The 21,143-nt window shown below is 27.0% G+C and overlaps 1 protein-coding gene across 1 annotated transcript; it reads left to right on the top strand.

The window, feature by feature from the left end:
* Positions 1-18,395: 18,395 nt before the first annotated feature.
* On the top strand, positions 18,396-20,020 carry LOC137816695 (putative WRKY transcription factor 40). The gene is made up of 4 exons (XM_068619947.2): positions 18,396-18,561; positions 18,695-19,021; positions 19,161-19,277; positions 19,384-20,020. Exons 1-4 carry the CDS (start codon positions 18,499-18,501, stop codon positions 19,717-19,719), a joined length of 843 nt encoding a protein of 280 aa, XP_068476048.1. The 5' UTR covers positions 18,396-18,498; the 3' UTR covers positions 19,720-20,020.
* The last annotated feature ends 1,123 nt before the right edge of the window (positions 20,021-21,143 follow it).

Raw genomic sequence — 21,143 nt, 5'->3', positions numbered from 1 at the left:
TTTAATTTTTTTTGTTATGTTTGTATGTGCAAATTATTTGGTAGGGTTATTATATTAATTGGTGGGCTTTTGCTTTCTTCACCCCATCTTTTAAATTGCTCCCATCCCATTAAAAAATGACATAAATTTCCTTAAGAATAATTTTCTTAAGAATTTATAATTAAATTGCTCCTATCTATGTTGCACTATTCCAATTGGGTTGCATTGTGTGGTTAGTTCACTTTTGTTGAAATTATAAAACTTATATTTTTTGGTTGGTAATTTGCATTTGTTTTTTTATTGTTTTCCATTGTTATTGGTACCACTTTCATACATTTTTTTTTTACTTTTTCTTCAGAAATGGTAATTCAAAAAAATTCTATAATTTGGATTCGGGAGAGGTGTGCATAATGTGATTATTTCATAATTATGTTTCTAGAATAAAGTTTCTAAAACATAATAAGCTTTCTAGAATACATTTTCTAGAATATGTTTTAAAGTTGTGTTTTGAAAACATATTCTGAAAAAAACTATTATGGAAAGCTGTTCTAGAAGACTGTGTTTTTTTTTTATGTATAACTATTTTTAGTTATTGAATATTAATTTTATTCACGTATATGTAGAGTAACGTGGTGAAAACTAGAGAAGGAGGTTCTTAAACCGATTATGTATGCCCAACTGCATCTGTTAGACGAAGAGAGCGAGATGGTGCTAGTAACACTATTCAAGATGACGAATGTGCATAAAATGTGGTAGCTAAAGAGACCCATGTAGTGGAGAGCGAAGCTTATCTTAAAGGGTTAGTGGATAAGTCATTGTTTGCCAGTTATGAGGACCATGTTGTTAGACAATTATGGAATTGTGTGGTAAGTAATAATGTTTACATATATGCATTGAAGTTAATATGTTATTTATTATACTTCAATTATGAAATTATATTCATTGGTTATTGTAGGATCGTGATGGGTTGAAATTGATGTCTCATGGCAGAAAAATGAATAAGTTGGGAGTGTCACATGAACAAATAGAAGTTGTGATTGAGTTGTTGGGTTTAATTTGTTGTGTCAAAGTAGATGATGTGTCAAATTTGTTGCACTTGTTACACAATTCTACATGTACCCTATGTCGAGAATGCTACTCAACTTGCATGAAGACGTGTTTGATGAAGATATCTCTTTTGAAGGTTTATGGAACATGTTCATGATCTTAGATAAATTAGATTTGTTTAAATAGCATTTTGCAACTGAATCTACCTTATATCTCATAGCCTTAGTAATGAGCTAAAGAACAAGGGTTACTTAAAAATGTTTTAAAAAATTTGCTCCAAGTTTTTCAAAACACTGGTTTATTGCACAAAATTTTAATCTGTTGTTTAAAAAAACAATAAATTCTTTGGTACTAGTACAAAGTTGTTAGCTTTTTCAAAATTCAGTTTGAAACTTCAAAATTTTGTTTTGTTCAAATTTTCATTTTTCAACTGATTAGAAAGTGGTTATGTTACCACCAAGAGGTTTTTCAAAAAACAATATGTTCTTTTAAACTTTAATCTGTTATTTTTATAACAATACTTAACTATTTTTTGAAGATCCGTTTTGATTTGAAACCTATGAAAATGAAGGTTAATCTCGTATCAAAACACCCCTTGCAATCACGATTTACATACTGTTTTCAAGTGTTTTTATTGAGATTCAAAAGAGAGTTTTAGTTTTTGAAAGTTTTTCATAAAAACTTTAAGTGTTTGTGTGCTGGTGTCTTTGGCTTGAAATTCAAGGTTCTTTCAAGTGCTACAGCTGTGAGGGTCCTGGTTTGAACTCTTGTATTTGCAATCAAGGTGTTTTCTTTCCTAAACTTTTCTTTTTGTAAAGGTGGTTGTATTTGTACTTCTTTATATGGTTTCTAGAAGAGAGTGTGTTGTTGAAATAGTGTGTTTCAGCATGTAATCTTGGTTTTTTGAGGGTTCAAGAACTAAGAGGTTTTGTAAAGTTTCTTTGCTTTAGTGGAATCCATCTTGGTGTAAGGTGGGATTGGATGTAGCTCATGTTGAGTGAACCAGTATAACTTTGTGTGTGTCTCTCTCTTCTCATAATCACTGCATCTTAAATTTGAAATCTGGATATCTGTTATAAAATCAATTTGTTGTTTTAAAATTGAATTTGTTGTTTTAGTTGTTGTTGGATTAAATCATATTTTTGTTTTCAGGATTCTAACAAGGTTTTAATCTTTCTCGATATTCAAAGTATCTTTAACCTGTTGGAATAATACATGTGTTAAGATTCAAATAAGCAATGTAGTTTAAGATTCTATTTTTTGGTTTTTAATCACCAAAGTAATTTGTTGATTCTAAAACCAATCTATTATATTTTCAAAATTGTTCCTTGAAAGCAGGAAATAAATCTGTTTTTCCCTAAATCAATATGTTCTTTTCCTGTCATGATTCCTTAAATCGTATTCTTTGTGAAATTTTTATAAGTACAATTCCCCCCCACCCCCTCTTGAACTTAGACACTAATAAACTCAACACCCTACCTTAGATGTAGTTGGGAATATGGAGTTATTGGTAGAGGCACTTCGTGTTGACTGTGCAATTGTAGCTTCAAAGACTAGGCATTGCAGAGGTGGTCATGTGCAACTTAGTTGGTTTAGAGACCTATATGAGAATGCATGCAGCAACAAACAATGGACAGTTGTTGCTAAAACTTATTTGTTGCACCTAGTTTGTTGCACCATTTTCGCATATAAGAGTGTGACTTTAGTGAGTGTTTTGTACTTGGAGTTTTTCATCTCTTTTACCTGTTAGTTCTGTAGGTACTACCATAACACAATATTAAACAAATTTAGTAGTTTCACTTAATTAGGGTGTGTTTGAAATATATATTGCACCATATTCGTACCCTCATTAAACCTACACTAATGAAGATACATGTCTCTCTCAAGAAACATCATTAATTATTGTATTTCAGTTATGTAACCTCATTTTGATCTTTGATACACAATCATGACATTATAAACTTGTTTTATGGTGGTGACATTCTTATCATTATGCTCATGCATTGTTAGCAAAATATTTATAGGCTTCACCGAACTCTTTTTCATGTCAACAAACATGGACTTCTCATTAAGTGTTAACCTACCAATATATGGATGACCTACCAATGTATCTGTCAAGTCGTGATTATGATAGGCACAAAGTAATTTGACAATCCATCCTTCATTACCTTTTACGGATTTCTCTTGCAATCTAAAAGGACGATCACATTTCCTTCTTCTACTTTCAATAACCTCTAAGTCCTTTTTTATATTGTATGTATTTACCTCCTCTCTCATAACCTAATAATATGAATGTCTTCATTCCTTGTTGGTCATTTAATGTATTTGCCCTTAATATAACAATAACAAAGTCAAACTCATAGGAAATCTTTCTTACCCACTTCAAGAAGTCTTTTAGAGTAGAAAATACCTACAAAAAATTATGACAACTTTAGATTTCATTCATCAAATGTGTTTCACAAATACACAATATGTAAATAGTTTTAGGGCAGTGACTTTTACCTCGTCTATCGTAAACGCATCATTACATTCATAGACCATAAATCCATTGTCTAATGCATTATAAAATATTAATTGCTCTATATTTACACCTTATAGACCCTCACACGTCAACCTCATCCGATATCCCCATGTAAACCATTGATTCATAATATTTTTGAAAAAAAAAATCAACACATTTTACACAAAAAAAACACCTTAATACATTCCAGAAAGTCAATTCTAGAATTCAAAAAATGAGATTTGGAATTTGAAATCCAAAACAATGAACTTGAATTATAGAATTATGATTTTGAAAGTGTAATTTCCTATTATGGAATATGATTTCTGTAATGAAAATTACACTTTCGAAATTACGGTCCTAAAATCTTAAACCTAAACCCTAAAATTACACTTTCGAAATTACGGTCCTAGAATCTATGTTCATTGTTCTAGATTTGAAATTTCAAAATTTATTTTTACAATTCTGGAATTGACTTTCCATAACACATAGCACAATAACCTTATGAATTAATAGTTCTATAAATCTTCAAAACTTTAAATTCTATAATGCATATCTTTAACGTTAGAAAATTGCTTTCTAGAATGAACATCATACAATTCTGAAAAGATAATTACAAAATACAATTGGCAAACACCACAAACTATTATAGATTACATGTTTTGGAACGTACCAGACAATTTTGGAAACTCAATTATGAGATGCAATCGTCCCATAACTACATTTTAGAATTCCTATTATGGAAGTATCTTTCCAAACTTTGATTTCCTCATCATTTTAGACAACATTAAAAAAAACCCTTTATACCTAAAAGTACCTACCAATGCTTCTAAACAACAACATCACATCCACCACACCTCGCCGGAGCTATCCCTTGCTTCCACCATCCACTTTCGGTCAGCATCTCCAACCCACTCTTCCATGGAGGTTTCAACTTTCATATAAAACTCACAAACAAATTTGATTTTAGAATATGTGGGGGTGCAGAAAGCAATTGTCTAATTGGTGTATGTGGATATAGATGGGCTTAGTTCAACTAAAACCTAATGATCTGGGAGTGAACTTGGTAGAATGAGGGTGCCAATAGGAAGGTTCCATTTCATTCTAAAAACAGAACCAGTCAGCCTCTTTATTCTAACTTCTTGTTTATTCTTTCTTCCTTTTTTCACAGTTTCGGAAAATTCAGTTTGTTGATTCCCTCTTTTAGAAGTTTCCTCCTGTTCTAAAGCTAAAATCTTTGAAATTTGAAATATAAAATCCCTTGTTTTTAACCTTTTGGACATCCACCCTTATTTTAAGGCATGCATGTCAAATTTCTTAAGATATGGAGTTAGGATTTAATTTGAGATTATCCTTTCTAGTTGATGGTTAGGTTTTAGGTTTTCAGTTGATCAATAACTTCTTTAACACTTTTGTTTTATCATCCTTTGAAAGACCTAAATTTCGTAGAATTTTTTTTAAAAAAATAAGGTAAGGAAAGTAATCTCTATTTTACTTTAAATTCTAAGTAAAAGTTTTAGCTCAAAAGGGGCACTTATTGAGATAAATGGATATGAAATTTTGTAGGAATGAATTAAAAAATTGTGGGGCTTTGTTCTAAAAATCATCTCATAACTTTGAATACTTTACAACTTATATTTTATTTGAACATGCATTTTTGTGGTTTGAAAAATATTCATGTGAGTGTTAATGTAAAAACGTTGGCCATTTAAGAATTTGAGAGATTTAGAGTTTCATGACAATGATAAATGGTTGCTGAAATTATGGTACATTTGCAAACTAGAACATATGTTTGGTGTATTTACACAATTGTGTTGTTCATTATAAAATTGGGTAGTAAAATTAAATAAATTAGGAATTTTTGAAAACTTGATATACCTAAGGTAATTTGACATAAAGTGAGAAAGTTGGTATGTTTAAGTGAGTAGAAATATAGGTTGTTAATGGATAAATAAAATGTAATTTAATATATCATCATATTTTCTTTTATATTTCTCTCTTCTAAACTAGACATAGATTTTCTCATCTTTCTTCTAAACCAAACTACATTTTCTTTTTCTTCTCCTCCATTAAGTCAACACCACCTTTCTTTAAATTAAACATTTTCCTCTTAAGCAATTTCCTCAATATTAGAGAACCTCACAAGCTTCAACAAAAACTTGCAAAATCATCACTTGGTGATAACTCATAATCAACCAAACTTACAACCTTTTCATGAATTTCACATATAGGTATCGTAAGAGTGTATATTAGGTTTTGTATGAACTCATTACTAACATGGGAACTTAGGTACTCCTTTCAAAGAATTGTTAGAAAACTATTCAAAAGTTTCTCTTTCACGTTACACACGTAATAATCGTCCAAAAACTCCAAGCAAAAAATAATGCCATTATCGTGGGGCTCGTGGTGCCAAAAATTATATGAAGTGTTCTTACACGAATTTGACCTAAAACGATATTCAGATGGGTGTTTTATGGAGCATCACTATTTGAACAAGACGAGACACTAATAAAGGTGACAAAGCAAGGGCACCACCAAACTAAATGACATTGACTTGTAAATAGAAAATGTAAAGCCAAAGACCACACCATGCTTGAATAACAATTTTCATGAACAACTTTTGTTTCAACTTTTCATAATTGTTTTTCCCATTTCATAAACTTTTCACCTCTGTTGGAGATCCCACCTCGACTAGAGATTAGAGTCTTTCATACTATATAACTGGGTGCAAACCTCACCTCATTGAGCCGATTTTATGAGGTTGAGTTAAACTTAAAGTTCACTTCTTAACATGGTATCAGAGCCATTTTCGAGCCTATCCTAACGAGTATTTGTTGGATTTATCATGTCATCCCTATCAGGTCAGGGGATGTTTTGTAGATCCCACATCGACTAAAGATTAGAGTTTGTTGGTATAATATTTTTTATTCTTTAAATCATTATATATTATATTTGAAGACTTGAAACCTTTTTAGAATAGAGTGTGTTTCAATTATGCAGGTTAAAACAATTATTTATGTGTTTTTGTTTTAATTCGTGAAAGTGTGTGAATCAAGCATAATATCAATCTGTTGAGTTTATTCATATTATATTCATTTTGTTTCTTTTGATATAACTTTATCTCTTTTTTTAGATTGTTTTCAAAAGTGATTTAGAATATAATAATCAATTATATTAAAACATAATTAATTATCTTGTTTAGCGTGGATCATCATTTAAAATAATCAATTAGAATATTCTTATTGAGTTTCTACATTAAAAAAGAGCAATAAAATATATCCTCAAATATCATCCATTAGACAACTTATATAAGTAAGTTGATATAAAAGATTTTCTTTCAAAATTTCAAAACAATAATTCCAAATCTTTAGGAAACATTTTTGTAGTCTCAAGAATTTCCACAAGATCGTAAATGTAATTTTCTTTATATCTCTGAAGAGAGTTGATAGTTGAAGGTATTGAGTAATATTCAATGCACTAACTCTCTTTTTTTTTATCTTTTTGGAATATTCATCATATGAGGTGATTTCTTTTTTGTTTTCTAGTTTGATTTTGTACGCTATGGTTTAGTGGTTGTGTAGTTTTATTGATATATTTCAAGAAACTTTTATATATATATATATATATATATTAACTAATTGCATTATTTTATATTAAGATAACAAAACTGATTAATCTAGCTCATTTACTTAGATTGTTAGAGGTTAGAGATTTTGACCTAATCTAATAAGGATAATCTAACACCCTAGTTTATTTTAATTTTTTAATTACGTTTAAATGTATATTCTAAGTTTTTAATTGATTAATTAATGTTTGTAATTAAATAAATTTAAATAGTTATTACCTTTATATGTTAAATTATTCTATTATAGTTAAAACTTAATTTGTAAGTATTAATAATTTAAATTATAATATTATTGTATATTTGTATTATTCAAACAATATAATATAAAAGTTAATATTTTTATTTAAATTTTTAATTTTAAAAACTGAGTTGATAAGTAGGTTAAAGTGGATTGACGGATAAAAAAACACTAATTTGACAATCGACTCAAATTCACTTTACCACTTTTATTTTACATGTAAATGTGGTTATAATTTAATTTTTAAGATAATGAAATGATTATAATGATATTATAGTGATTCAAACTTGATGTAAGTTCATACAAAATCAAAATATAAAAAAATTGTATTTCTTCTTTACTCTTCCTTTTTCACTCTTTAACTTTTATTTTTATCCTCTTAATCAAGTCTTAATTAAGTGTTATAATAGAACATTTAAAAGAATTTATTAATTAAAATGATCAATAAACTCAATTAGATTAATATTTTTTTAAATTACATACCAAAAAAGTTTGATTAAAGTTATCCATTCATAAGATAATAGATGAAATTGTTTTTTTTAATATGAGTTTTAGTCTAATTCTTTATATTCTTTTATATTTTTGTTTTGCTATTTTTCGTATTGTTGAAATTATTTGACGTACAGATAAATTATTAATATAAAATTTTAATAAATAAAAAAAAAACAGAAGAGTACAAGATATTTACGTAACCTATTTTGACAGCTATAATTTAATATACTTATTTAAAACATCACTACTAAATAATTTAATTAATTAAAATATAAAATATAAATTTGAGGACTAATTTAGGAATTTAAAATATGAGCACCAAAATCGAAAAAAAATATGGATCGGAAATTAACAAAATGATCGAAATTATAATTTAGCCGCATTTTTTAATATAAATATAAAATAACAAAATACGAAGAAAATAAATTTTTTAAAATTAAAACCAACTTTTAAATAAATGAATATGAATTTTTTTTACAAATTATTTTTTATATAAACTATTTTTAACTTGTAGAAAAATCATTTCATCCTCTTATTTTATTTACTGTAAAGACTTTAATATATATATATATATATATATATATATATATATATATAAAGTGGCTCTACATATATTTTGTACAAAAGAATCTGGAAATTTGCCAGTAAATTTGCAGTGGAAGAGCTTGAATATTAACATCATGTTAGCGTCATGGAATGATGCAAAGTTGTGATCTCACACGTTTAGATCATCTTCACACTATGTTTTATTCCTCTTCAAACTAAATCTGAATTTCATCTGGATTATAGTCAAATACATGTGAGTTTCCTCTGCTTTTCAATCAAATATTATAAAAAAAATGAACTCATGGGGAAGAGAAATAAATTATTCTGTTTGTGTGGAAAATGATGGTCCAAAGTATTTAAAACCTGATATATGCGCGTATCTATTCTCCTTTCTTTTTAACAGTTGACGTTTGGTGGATTGGATATTTATGATTGTACTCCGACGTTTAAGTTACTATCTGTTTAAGATGTGTTCAAGTGAGATAGAAAAACATATCTTACTCCTTTTTTAGAATCCTATTTATAGTATTGATTTGTAATATTTGTTATATATTAGAAATATTTTTCAAATATTTTAGAATGCGCATTGATTCATTCAATGCTAGTGATAATCGTTATTTATTTTATTTGTTATATTATATGTTATTTAATTTGGACGGTCGGTCACTGAGACTGACACATCCGATATCGTGATACACTTTCAAAAAGAAAAACAATAGGATTGTAAAAAAATTATTCTATATATTAATATTTTTTTAGTTTATAAAATAATATCTAACTTAGTTAATATAATAATTAATTATTTTTAATCTGTAAAATTAGTTGTTGTTTAATATTTTTTTAAATTACTTCAAATTTCCTTTTAATTTAGAAACAAAATTAAGTTTAGCTTCAAATTTCCTTTTAACTTAAAAACAAAATTAAGTTAAACCAAACTTATATAAACATACCCTGAACTATTTTGCTGATGGTCTCAATTGGATATTGGTCTTTTGGAGGTACTTAATTTCTTTTTTTATATATAAAAATTGAAATAGTTTTTAAATATTTTAATTAATTTAATTTACTGATAAAGAAAATGTAAACACATCCTAAATTATTCAGATTGAAGTTGTTCAAATAATTCCATAAAAATTGCATAATTTTTATTGAAACTTACGCAATAAAAAGGTATAAATTTATAAACGTAATGCCATGAAATTGCCATTGAAACTTCTTCATTTGATGTGCATTTTCTAAGTTGATGTACTCAATACTTCATATTAAACAACACAAACACCTCAGAACATGTCATCACGATGATCACATATTTCCATTTGTATAAAAAAAATGAATATTTTGTAATTTTGCATGACTTGACTTGCTTGATTTTGAAAAATTCTTTTAAAGCCAGGTTATTGACCTGTATCACAAATTTATGGTCTTTCAAACATTTGTACAAGAAGAGACACTGCATGTTTGGCACATGATTCAATTAAGGAAACTGAATACCACTTCCCAACTAAAAAAATATTTTTTTAGAGATAAATATGTTTTTTTTTCTTATATTATAATACAAAATTAATTTTTGTTTTATTAAAATTTTAGATCATCAAAATGTAACACCTCAAAAATACATCTAACTATTACCATAAAAGTTTAACCAATTTTTATACAGATTTAGATTTTTTAAAATATTTCTATTACAAGATTATGACTTATAGAAATATAAATATTAACAATGTAAAGTTCAAAACTGCATCTTAAAGTCCTCCAGACCCTCTGACACCTATATCATCATCTGATCGTGTACGTATTACAGTTATCGTAGTTCACAACACAATAAGAAAAACAATGGTAAATTAGTAAAAATAAAATTTTATAATATACACAATTAAATCAAAAGAGAAAACCAAATTACATAGATCAATTTCTCAATTATTCAATCATCTTCAAATCTCAACATAAAAATCACATAGATCTACACATCCAGGATATTCAACAAATAACAACTGACGCATTCCAGAGACTAACACATTTTAATATCATAACATATTATAAAATAAATTACAATTATAATTTTATAATCCTATAATCTTTTAAAACACTTAATATTAGTATGTTATACCAACAATTTGAAATAATTCTGACCCATATTAATTAAATTAAAATTCAAATAAAGCCCTTATGGCATATTTAGATAAAAACAAAACATACACACCCATTCGTACCCATTTTTCCAACACCTAAGTGTGGTGGTAAGAGTGTAAGTAACTTGGAGTTTAATAGTTGAAAAGTTGGGAACTTTAATTAATAAAAAGTTGTTGACTGAGAGCAAGTGCACCCCACTTCCCATTTTCACCAAATTAAGATATGGAATTTCATGCATATCACTATTCTTTGATTTAGACCCACCATTAATGGAGGATTCAAAATCAACGTCGAAGAAAACAATTGTTTTGTGTAGAAGAAGATACTCAAAATGCGAAAATGACTGTGATATTGGTTGGAAAGAAAAAGAAAATATAAAGAAAATTCAACTTTTTCAAAGTTTGGAAATTGAATCATGTGGAAAAAACCTAGAAATAGTTCAAGAACGTAACCTAACGTAATTGAGTGACGTGTGAACGTTTACGATGGAAATGAGGTGTCATATGAGATTGTTTTCAAATTATGATATTAAATTGTTAATTAAAAACACGTGTTGATTTTGATCAATGGCATCCAAAACCATAGTTGTTGTTGGTTCAATAATATAATTGTCTGAACTAATGTCTCTCATTTAAAATTAAAATAAATTCGGATAGTGTAGTAGTGAATTTAGGTTTAACATGTTTATCTATATAAGTTGACGTTTTTACTATAAAAGTTTAGTTTTTTTAGCACAACATACTCTTTCTTGATTCAACTACAAGAAAGAAAAAAAATATATAATAAAATATAATTTTTAAACTCTTTTTATCATATTATCTGAAAATCCCTTCAATTAATGGAGATTATATTCTTAAACGAATTTTTTTATTTATTTATGAAAAGTATAAATTTTTAATTTTTTTTTAATTTTTGATATTGTTAAGGTACTATATGGTATAGTCTATGTTAGACAATCTAATACATGTTAGACAATCTCATGATAAGAGGGTCTATGAGTTTGATGATAACAAATACTATAAGATATGTTAAACATATAACAAAGTTCATTGATATGTGCATGTATTAAGTTTAACCTAATACACAATCTACAATATTAAGTTGTTAGACAATCTCACATTGTTAAACCAATTAGACGGTCTTACACTATAACAATATGATGGACGATCTCAAAGTTAGACTTATTGAACCTTTCCATTTGATTGCAGGATGCTAGACAATCTCTAAATGTGAAACACGTTAGACGGTGTGAACATTTTCATCATGTTAGACGTCTTCATTCTCACGATAGACGATATATTGCGCCAAAAAATTTCTAAACCCAATGCTTATATTCTTAAATTTTTTTCCAATCATATTTACAACTTTTCTAACCTCGTCTTAATAATATTTAACCATTTGAATCAAAGATTATGAACTAATATGAAAAGTTTTCAAATCATGAATGTAAAACCAAACATTTCAAAAACTTCATACCTTAATTGTGTTGATGATATTTGAATGAAATATATCCTCTAATAGAAATATAATCTATTATATGCTTCAACAATAAAAAGTTTTATCAATATTGGGAAGTTTTCAAAATATAGTAATTAAGGAGAAAGTTTTCTGAAAAACAAAGATGTAATTGATTATAGATTCAATATAATTTTGAAATTAAATCTTGAAGAATTAAATCTAAGTTAATCTTTAATTTACTTCAACGTTTGTAATTTTTACAAACTTAAAAAGTTTTCGAATCTAAATTAATAGTAAGGTCCTAGCATAGAAGGTCTTTTGAAATGAGAGTTTGAAATTAAATAAATATGTTCCAGTGTTGCCAATAGATTTAGTGATGATTATTTTGATTATGATTTTTAAATTGTTTCCAGAAAAATGATTACAACATTAAAGACACACATTAAGATCAAATAAAAGGTTTTCTTATAAAGTGTCTAACAGAAAAACGAAAGTGCTACAATACAAGATTCGAGTAGACTTCAAGATTAGAAGAATCAAGCTTCAACATCTAACATATATAAATATATAAGGTTTTTGAATATCAACATCAATAGATAAAAATTCAAGATGCATAGAAATCTTCATATCAAAAGTTTCCTTTTAGAGCGTCTAATGTCCAAACAATGAAGTATAATGAGAGATTCATGCAAACCTGAAGAATAGAAAACTAAAGCTACAACGTTCAAATATATAAAAGTAAAGAAAGATTTCAAGGTCCAACAGTGTGATATTAATTAGTTAAGACGCGCAAGATATCATCAAATCACAAGTTACCTTATAAAGTGTCTAATGATAAAATGAAGATACTATATTGCGAGATTTATACCGTTTTCATGTATTGGAGATTCAAGAGTCAACCTACAAAAAAAAATACTCAAGTATATAAAGATTTTGAATATCAACATCAAACATAAAACTGCTTAAGATATGCAAGAGATATTTGTAGAAAATGTTTCCTTTTGGAACATCTAATGGTAAAATGATGAAGTGTAGAGTGAGATTTGTGTTGTGTTTAAGATTTTCTATTTACAAGCTTCAACGATCATGATTCTTGATGACTATATAAAGGAATCAAGTTGAAGAAGATGAAAGACAAGAATACAAGTGATAGAAGCAAAGAAAGAAAATCATTTTTTTTACAAAATACAAGATTCATATTTACTACATGTAAAGCATTTAGTCATTCAGTTGTGAGCTAACCATTGTAAATTCTTCACTTTGTAAAGTATACCCAGTGTGCTTTGGTTGTTCTCTCTTTTGAGAGTGTTTTTCTCATATTCTTGAGAGGTCTTAGTTGTAGTTCGAGAGGTGTGAAATAATTGTACCTGAAGAGGTGAATAATACTTGTACCTAGAGTGGTGCAAAATACTTCTACCTAGAGAGGTGCAAAATACTTGTACTTGAAGATGTATAAATTTGATGTACTTGGAGATGTTAGAATACTTGTTCCTGGAGAGATGTTGAAACTCGTTGTAACAAAAGTGTTTGGTTAGTAAAATCTCTTAAGTAGTTTGCTTAAGGGAATTGGACGTAGCCCAAGTAGTAAGGTGAACCAGTATAAAATGCATGTCTACTTTTATCTCATCTTTGCTTGTTAGACATTGTTTTGTATATTCTTTAATTTTCGTTTTGAGTTCAGACTCTACTCAACCTTTTTTTGGAGTCAACTGCATCTTCAGATATTAAGTCCTAATGAACAATATTTCAAATAAATAATTTTAATTAGTAAAATTAAATAATACTAACTAATTTTTTATTAGAATAAAAGTTTAGTATTGCAACTGTACATATAAAACTTTGAACTCAAAATAATTTAAAAAGTTAGTAATTTGATATATGTAGTGGTTAAATTGGAAGATGTTATATTAAAAAATTACATAAAAGAAATGTTTATAATGGAAACATTTAAAGTGCTTATTATTTTATCGTGCATTTGACTAATTTCATTTGTTCAATCAAACATGTGGGTCTAACCAATTTAATATTACCATGACCACGTGTTAACCTAACATATCAAATTAAACTCATTAAATTTATCTACCAAACTAAGATTCTTGTATAGACAAATAATAGTTATTAATGCTATGAAAAATGATAAAATCCATTCATCATACTTAATAATTTCAAATTTCGGAATTTTTTATTCATTCCAAAGAAAAACATTATTTGAGTGGATATAGTAAGTGTTAGGTTTAACTACTAAATTAGGTCTAACTTAATAGTTAGCTGGAATAATCTTTAAAATGAATTAAATAAGACTAAAATAATAGTAGAAAGTGGATTGATTTATATATGGTTGTTTCTAATAACAATATTATAATTTAAAAAATAAATTATTTCATTAAAATATATATGCATATATATATATATATATATATCAAATCATTACATCTCAAAATTGAAATTAATTTTATTTATGTGATTTAAATTTTAAAAAATAAATATTTCATTAATTTTTTTTATTTTTTTTTATGTTTTGTTTTCTTTTCAATTAAACCAAAATAATCCGTAGGCTGATATAAGGTCGAATCAAATTTTTTTAGCCCATTCAAAAGAAAGTTCTGAACAAACAATTTTCTTCCAAAATTATTATTAATTTTGTAAATATATCTTACATAAATAAGTAAACATTGGTAATTAATAATTAAAAATAGAAACTTGACATTACAAATTTAATAATTAACATAATAAAAAGACAATTTAAATATAAAATTTCTTTCCAAATTTTAAATTTTAAATTATAGCTTCTCTCTTCAAGGATAATTTCCTCTTATTTCTAGCATTCATAACAAGTTAAATTAATTTAATTTTTTCGAGAATAATATTTTAAAAGTATTTAATTTATTTTAATTTTGAATTCTAGTCAAATTAATTTAATAAAAAAAAGTTTTTTTTTATAATTTGAGTCGTTAATTTCAAGAATGCAAACATAAAGAAAATAATAATTGACATTTATCATCATCAATGAAAAAACAAATTTTCAGATTAATTCATCTTTTAAAAAATATAGGGAAAAGATTTTCCTTTCAAAATTAAAGTCACATTTTAAAAATACATTAAATAAATAAATTAACATAAAAAAATAAAAAACAATAAAACATTGATAATTAATTAATAATTGAAAAGTTCAATGAGTAGCATTTATCATCACTAGTAATGGAAAGACAAAATTTTAAATCGGAATTATTTTCAAATTTTAAATTTTATATCATAGTTTCCATTTATCTGGTTTATCAATTTAAAAAAATAAAATGTCACATTAAAAAATTAATAACTGAAATTTATTATCATCAACCAATTAAGAAAACAGTTTTTTTAGTTTGATTTATCCTTTTAAGAACAATAAAAATCATAAATTGATATTCAATTTTTCATATTTTCATAAATTAATAAGATAGTCAATAATTTGAAAATTCTTTGTGCTTACAAGATTGAAACTTATTTGTTAGTCTTTTCACTTTTTAAATTAAGATTAATTTATTTACTAATTTTAATTTTAAATCTTGGTTTTTCCTTTTAAATTGAAAATCAGATAAGTAAAAAAAAAACGAGATATACACTTTCTTATTTTTCAAATCCAATGACTTTCTTTCAAAAAAAATATTTATTTTAAATGTTATAGTGTTTTATATAGGAATGCCCAAAGTTAATAACAAAACATTAAAACTACAAAGTCACATATAATCCTTAATTCATAATTTAAAAAATTCCATTCTTTCAAACAAAACAATGAAAAATAAGTCTAATTATGATAAGTCCAACAAACACTATATAGGTTCGAAATGACTCTGATACCATATTAGGAAGTGAACTTTAAACATAACTCAATCCCATAAAATCGGTTCATCAGGTGAGGTTTGTACTCACTTATATAGAATGAAATATTCTTATCTCTGGTCAATATGGGATCTCCAACTTCAAACATTATTTACCAGACTTTTTTTTTTAATATGAGATAGTCAAAATTACTCAATATATATTTGATTTTGTATTACAAAAAATAATTATATTTCAATTTTACGTGTCTTTATTTTATTCTCATAACTATCTATATCGTAAATCACATAGTCTATTATCTAGTATAAATTACACAGTCTTTTGAAACTATATTAAATAGGAATCACACAAACTAAATAAGAGTAATTTTTTAGTAAATAATTCGATGACCAATACTTTCACACTTTCAAACATTTCAAGAGATTTGTTGAACACTTATAAATTGAATAAGAAAAATCTTTTACTTACATAAAACCTAAAGTATACCTAAACCACAAAAGAAAAGAGTCACATGCTATATTCCATTCATAATATATATATATATATATATATATATAATTTATGTTAGACAATATTTATGACTTGCAAAGAGTTCTTCAATCAATCATTGATTCTATTCCCACATACCAAACCTATTATAGTTTTTATATGGACTCTCTAATTCAGCTATATCATAATTAAAGTACTCATTAACATGTTTTTAATGGAAATCTCCTTTTTAGCTTTTTTTATAAAAAAGTATAAAGTCATTGTTGATAAAATGAAATATATAAAAAAAAATACTTTTTAAGATAGGAAGAGTGATGAAGATAAAAGAAAGTAAAAAAAATAAAAATAAAAATAGATGCATGGTTAAGAAAGTAATACTCCTACCAAGATGACCAAAGCTTACTTTTTGGAAAGTTAGTTTGTTTGGGTTACTTCCAAGTTTGTCTATTAATGGTTTTATTATTGAATTTTGTTTGAGATAAAACATGATTTTAGGTGTGAAACTAAAAAAAAGTATCTACATCTAAAGTGAAGTTTGTTTAATCACGTGAAATTTTTAACAAAAATAATATATTTAATATTTTTTAAAATTAATTGTCTATTTTGAAGGCAACTAATGTGAAAACCACAAATCCATATAATTTATTCACACATCACATCATTAGAGAGTGCAACACACTATATATTAAATAACTCATTACATTATCCTTGAATAGAAAACAATTGTATTTCAAAATAAATACAAATATTTTAAATTTTTATAACTTCTATAAGTTTATGCCTCATTGGTAACATATTTCTTGAATTTTATTGGGAAGAAGTAGTTGAAAGTCTAAAAATATTAGCAGCAATGGTGAAAATGAAGTTAAATTTAACCAAGATTTTTTCACAAACTTATAATTATGTTGCGTATAATGCATTAATGTTTTTTTTTAATAAATTTCAAGATTTTCAGCTTACAAAAATATTTTCTCTCTTTCTACAATAGATCAAGTTGGATCAATAACAACCTTGTTTTAATAAATACAATCCAACTTGCTGATGAAAAAGAAAAGTATAATTCAACTTATCTAATTTTTTGTTTCTAGTATTCTTGAATGAGTTCGTTAAGAGGGAATTTTCAATCAAGAAGACGTTGAAAGGTAAGAAATATAATTAAAAAAAATGTAAGAAAATCACGAAACAAAAACGTGTTTTTTCATCAAATTATAACAAGCATGATAAGATACGTGGAAACAGAAGATTTTCCATCGTGTATATAATTATTTTTATCAGAAAGGAAAAAAATTGGGTTGTTTCAATTTTGTGTTCATACATGAAATGCGATGCACTTTTCGTAATTTTAAATAGAAATTATATAACTTTTTTTCCATGAGTTATTGAGTGATAAATACAAATAAAAGTTAAGTGAGAGCTATAAGCTAGGTAGCACAGACACACTCATATGGACTTTGATACAATACGAACACAGACACGAAAATACGTAAAATCTTTAAAATGTAGAACGTGACGACACACATATATATATATATATATATTATATAAATTGACAATAAAGATTTATGTGCAGAAGTATATTTCAGATTATTTTTTGAAGCAGAAAGATGTTTTTAATGACTGGTTCACAAAGATTTGTTTCTTATTCTTATAATCATAATAACAATTTATAAAATAAAGTTTGAATTTTAAAAAATTAATGTATTTTTTTTTTTAAAATTGTGTTAGAACCGTACTAGAATCGTTAGAAATCTAACAAATACTTTTTGAATTGGACACTTCACAGATATATGTCCTACACGTCTTATACAAATGTCATTTAAGATGAGTGTTTGTGGTTAATAACCTATCCTACAGTTTAACATGACTTATTATTTTAATAATTGTTTAAGGTTTTAACCAAGAAGTAACAGCTTACTGAATATTTTAGAAAGACTTGAGTGTGAATGAGAAATGAAAAGCTTATTTATAAAGTGAAAGAGATACTATTTTTTATTTCGACGTGTATGCTTAAATATATAGCAAAGCAAATTAGTGACGAAACTCACATGACGTGGGTTCATCATGTCCCTTTTCTACTCATTTCCTGCAACCTTCCTCTCTTCTCCTCACTGTTATATATCTCATCCCTCACTTTCTCCCAAACATTAATTCCATTTTCTCTTACAACAATCTTCAATGGAACCAACATGCTTGGATACTTCACTCAATCTCAACGTTGATCCTTCTTCTGTCCACATGGTTAGTCTATTCTCACACACAAACAATATCAGTTTTCATGGTTTTTGTAAGCATCAAAAGTATGTTGCATGTATATACCAAATCCTTTTCAATTTACTTGTTGAATCTGTGACACTGAAGATTCTGTGTGCAGGATGGGGTTTTGGTGGAAGAGTTGCGGAGACTGAGTGGTGAGAACAAGAGGTTGACTGAGATGTTGACCCAACTGTGTGACAACTATATGGTTCTGCAGAAGCAATTGACCCAATTGATCAACACAAATTTTGAGCAAGACCAACTTGAATCACGCAAGAGAAAAGCAGAGAGTGAATGTTGTACCAACAGATTTGGTGTTGTTAACAACAACAATGGTGAGTGCAGCTCCATAACAGAGGATTCCTTCAAAAGGTACAAGGATTTCAACTCCTCCCCAAAGGTTTCCAAGGTTCTTGTAAAGACCGAAGCTTCCAATAACAGCTTAGTAAGTTCCTAAAATCTTCAATTTTGATCCATCTTTAACTTAGCTTGCAGCACTTCTAGACTCCCTTTTGTGAAAAGTTTGATTATTTACCTCTGAATGATACTAACTAAGCTGAATTTGTTTTTGGGTGTAATTGAAGTATGTGATGGATGGATATCAATGGAGGAAATATGGTCAAAAGGTCACAAGGGATAACCCTTCTCCTAGAGCTTACTTCAAGTGCTCCTTTGCCCCAAGCTGCCCTGTTAAAAAGAAGGTAAGTTTTCAGACTTTGGTAGTGATTGAAAATCACTGAAATTCATCAAGATTAATGTTTGATTTGAAACTTTTGTAATGTGTGATGATGACCCAATATTATGCAGGTGCAGAGGAGTTTAGAGGACCCTACAATACTTGTTACAACATATGAAGGAGAGCATAACCATGGTAATCAAAGAGGTGAAATATCAGTTGGTTCAAAGCAAAGTGAAGGAACCAAAGGGTCAAGTCCAGTTTCTTCACCAACACACACAATTCGAAGTGCTTGCCCCACTGTGACGCTTGATTTGGTCAAATCAGGATTGGTTGAAAGTGCACAAAAGTCTTCTATCCAACAATTTTTGGTTCAACAAATGGCTACTTCTTTGACAAGGGATCCCAATTTCACTACAGCACTTGCCACTGCCATTTCAGGAAAAATTCTAGAGCCCAAATGGTGAATTAGTTCACACATTCAAACCAGATTATTAATTCTAAAAATAATCTTTCTTTAATTGGAAGAAGATTAAGAAAGATTATGTTCTTAAAAATAAGTTCAACCACTGCATATATATGCACTTGGCAGGGAGTATAATAGAGTTTTGCTTCTTTCAGAGAGGCTGCAGAGCCAAATCTATACATAGTAGGAATGTATATAGAAAAATGAAGTGCAGAAAAGGGCAAAAACAAGTTCAAATTCCACTGGTATTTGCATTTCCTTTCCTTTTGTGAAATAAATTTGTGAACCTTTTCTTTTTCTCAGACGGTATAAAATCCATAAGAATTTTTGCATTCCTACTATATACATTTACTTAGGTTTCAAACATGATTATCACAAAAAAAAATCCAAACTGAATGCTCTCAATCTCAAACTTTGCCTTACTAAAGGTTTACAACAACCTCAAATCTCACCTCACCAAAAATTCAAAACTTCCAAATAATCATCATCATACTAAAATTACCACATTATATACATTTAATCATAGACAAAAAAAAAAATCAACGAATTTTAGAAGATGAGTATTGAGTAAATTAACCTAATAATAACACTTGACTCATGTTCAAAGTCTTTCATATATACAAGGTTATTCACATGCTATTTGGATAGATTTTTGCACATAAAATATAATGCAAAAATCTTCCATCAACTTCTCACTACTTGATAACCTAATATATATGATTTAGATAATAAATAAAACAAAGATATATGTGTCATTTATAGATTCTGTTACTTAATAGTTACAATTCATAAATTGGTCAACATATTGTCCCTAGTACTTAACCTTAATGATTTCACATAGTACAATTTCATTCCTTCAGTATAAGCTCATGTTACACAAATTAATTTAAACTTACATATGCATTTCAATTCAATCAACGTTACTTGAGTGAGTTATTATCGTTTGAGAGACCTATTTCTTAAACAGGAAAGAAAATTTCACTTAGAAAAAAAAAATCTTGTTTAAACGTAACAAAATTAAATATTTGTCTCATCTTATTTTTCGCTTATGAGGAAAATTAACTCATAAAAAATATAATTTCTTCAACATGATTTTAGCTTAGGAGAAAAAAGTAGTCTATAATCCAAAACAATTAATTCTAGTCCTTCTATTCACTTCTTAACATCAATTTGTGGTTGTTTTTCAATCAAATTCATATATGCTCACCTAAACAAAATATAACTATTGATTATTCCAAAATCCAATATCTAAACTAAAAAATATAATAAAACATATAACAAAATTTACAAAACTAATTTATTATCCAAAACAATCAATTCTAGCCTTCCTATTCACTTATAAACATCGATTTGTTGTTGTTTTTCAATCAAACTCGTATGCTCACCTAAATAAAATATAGCTATTGAACACTCAAATTAATTATT

Source organism: Phaseolus vulgaris, chromosome 1, assembly GCF_051622355.1.
Source record: "Phaseolus vulgaris cultivar YP4 chromosome 1, ASM5162235v1, whole genome shotgun sequence".
Taxonomy (NCBI): Eukaryota; Viridiplantae; Streptophyta; class Magnoliopsida; order Fabales; family Fabaceae; genus Phaseolus; species Phaseolus vulgaris.
Note: the sequence above shows the minus strand (reverse complement) of the source record. Positions and strands in the feature narration are given on the sequence as shown.

What these genes read in the sequence shown, in the direction of transcription:
- LOC137816695 (XM_068619947.2), top strand. Translation starts at nt 18,499, where the DNA reads ATGGAACCAACATGCTTGGATACTTCACTCAATCTCAACGTTGATCCT. An exon ending in ATCCTTCTTCTGTCCACATG is followed by an intron (nt 18,562 to 18,694) that starts GTTAGTCTATTC and finishes TTCTGTGTGCAG; the next exon opens with GATGGGGTTTTGGTGGAAGA. An exon ending in GCTGCCCTGTTAAAAAGAAG is followed by an intron (nt 19,278 to 19,383) that starts GTAAGTTTTCAG and finishes AATATTATGCAG; the next exon opens with GTGCAGAGGAGTTTAGAGGA.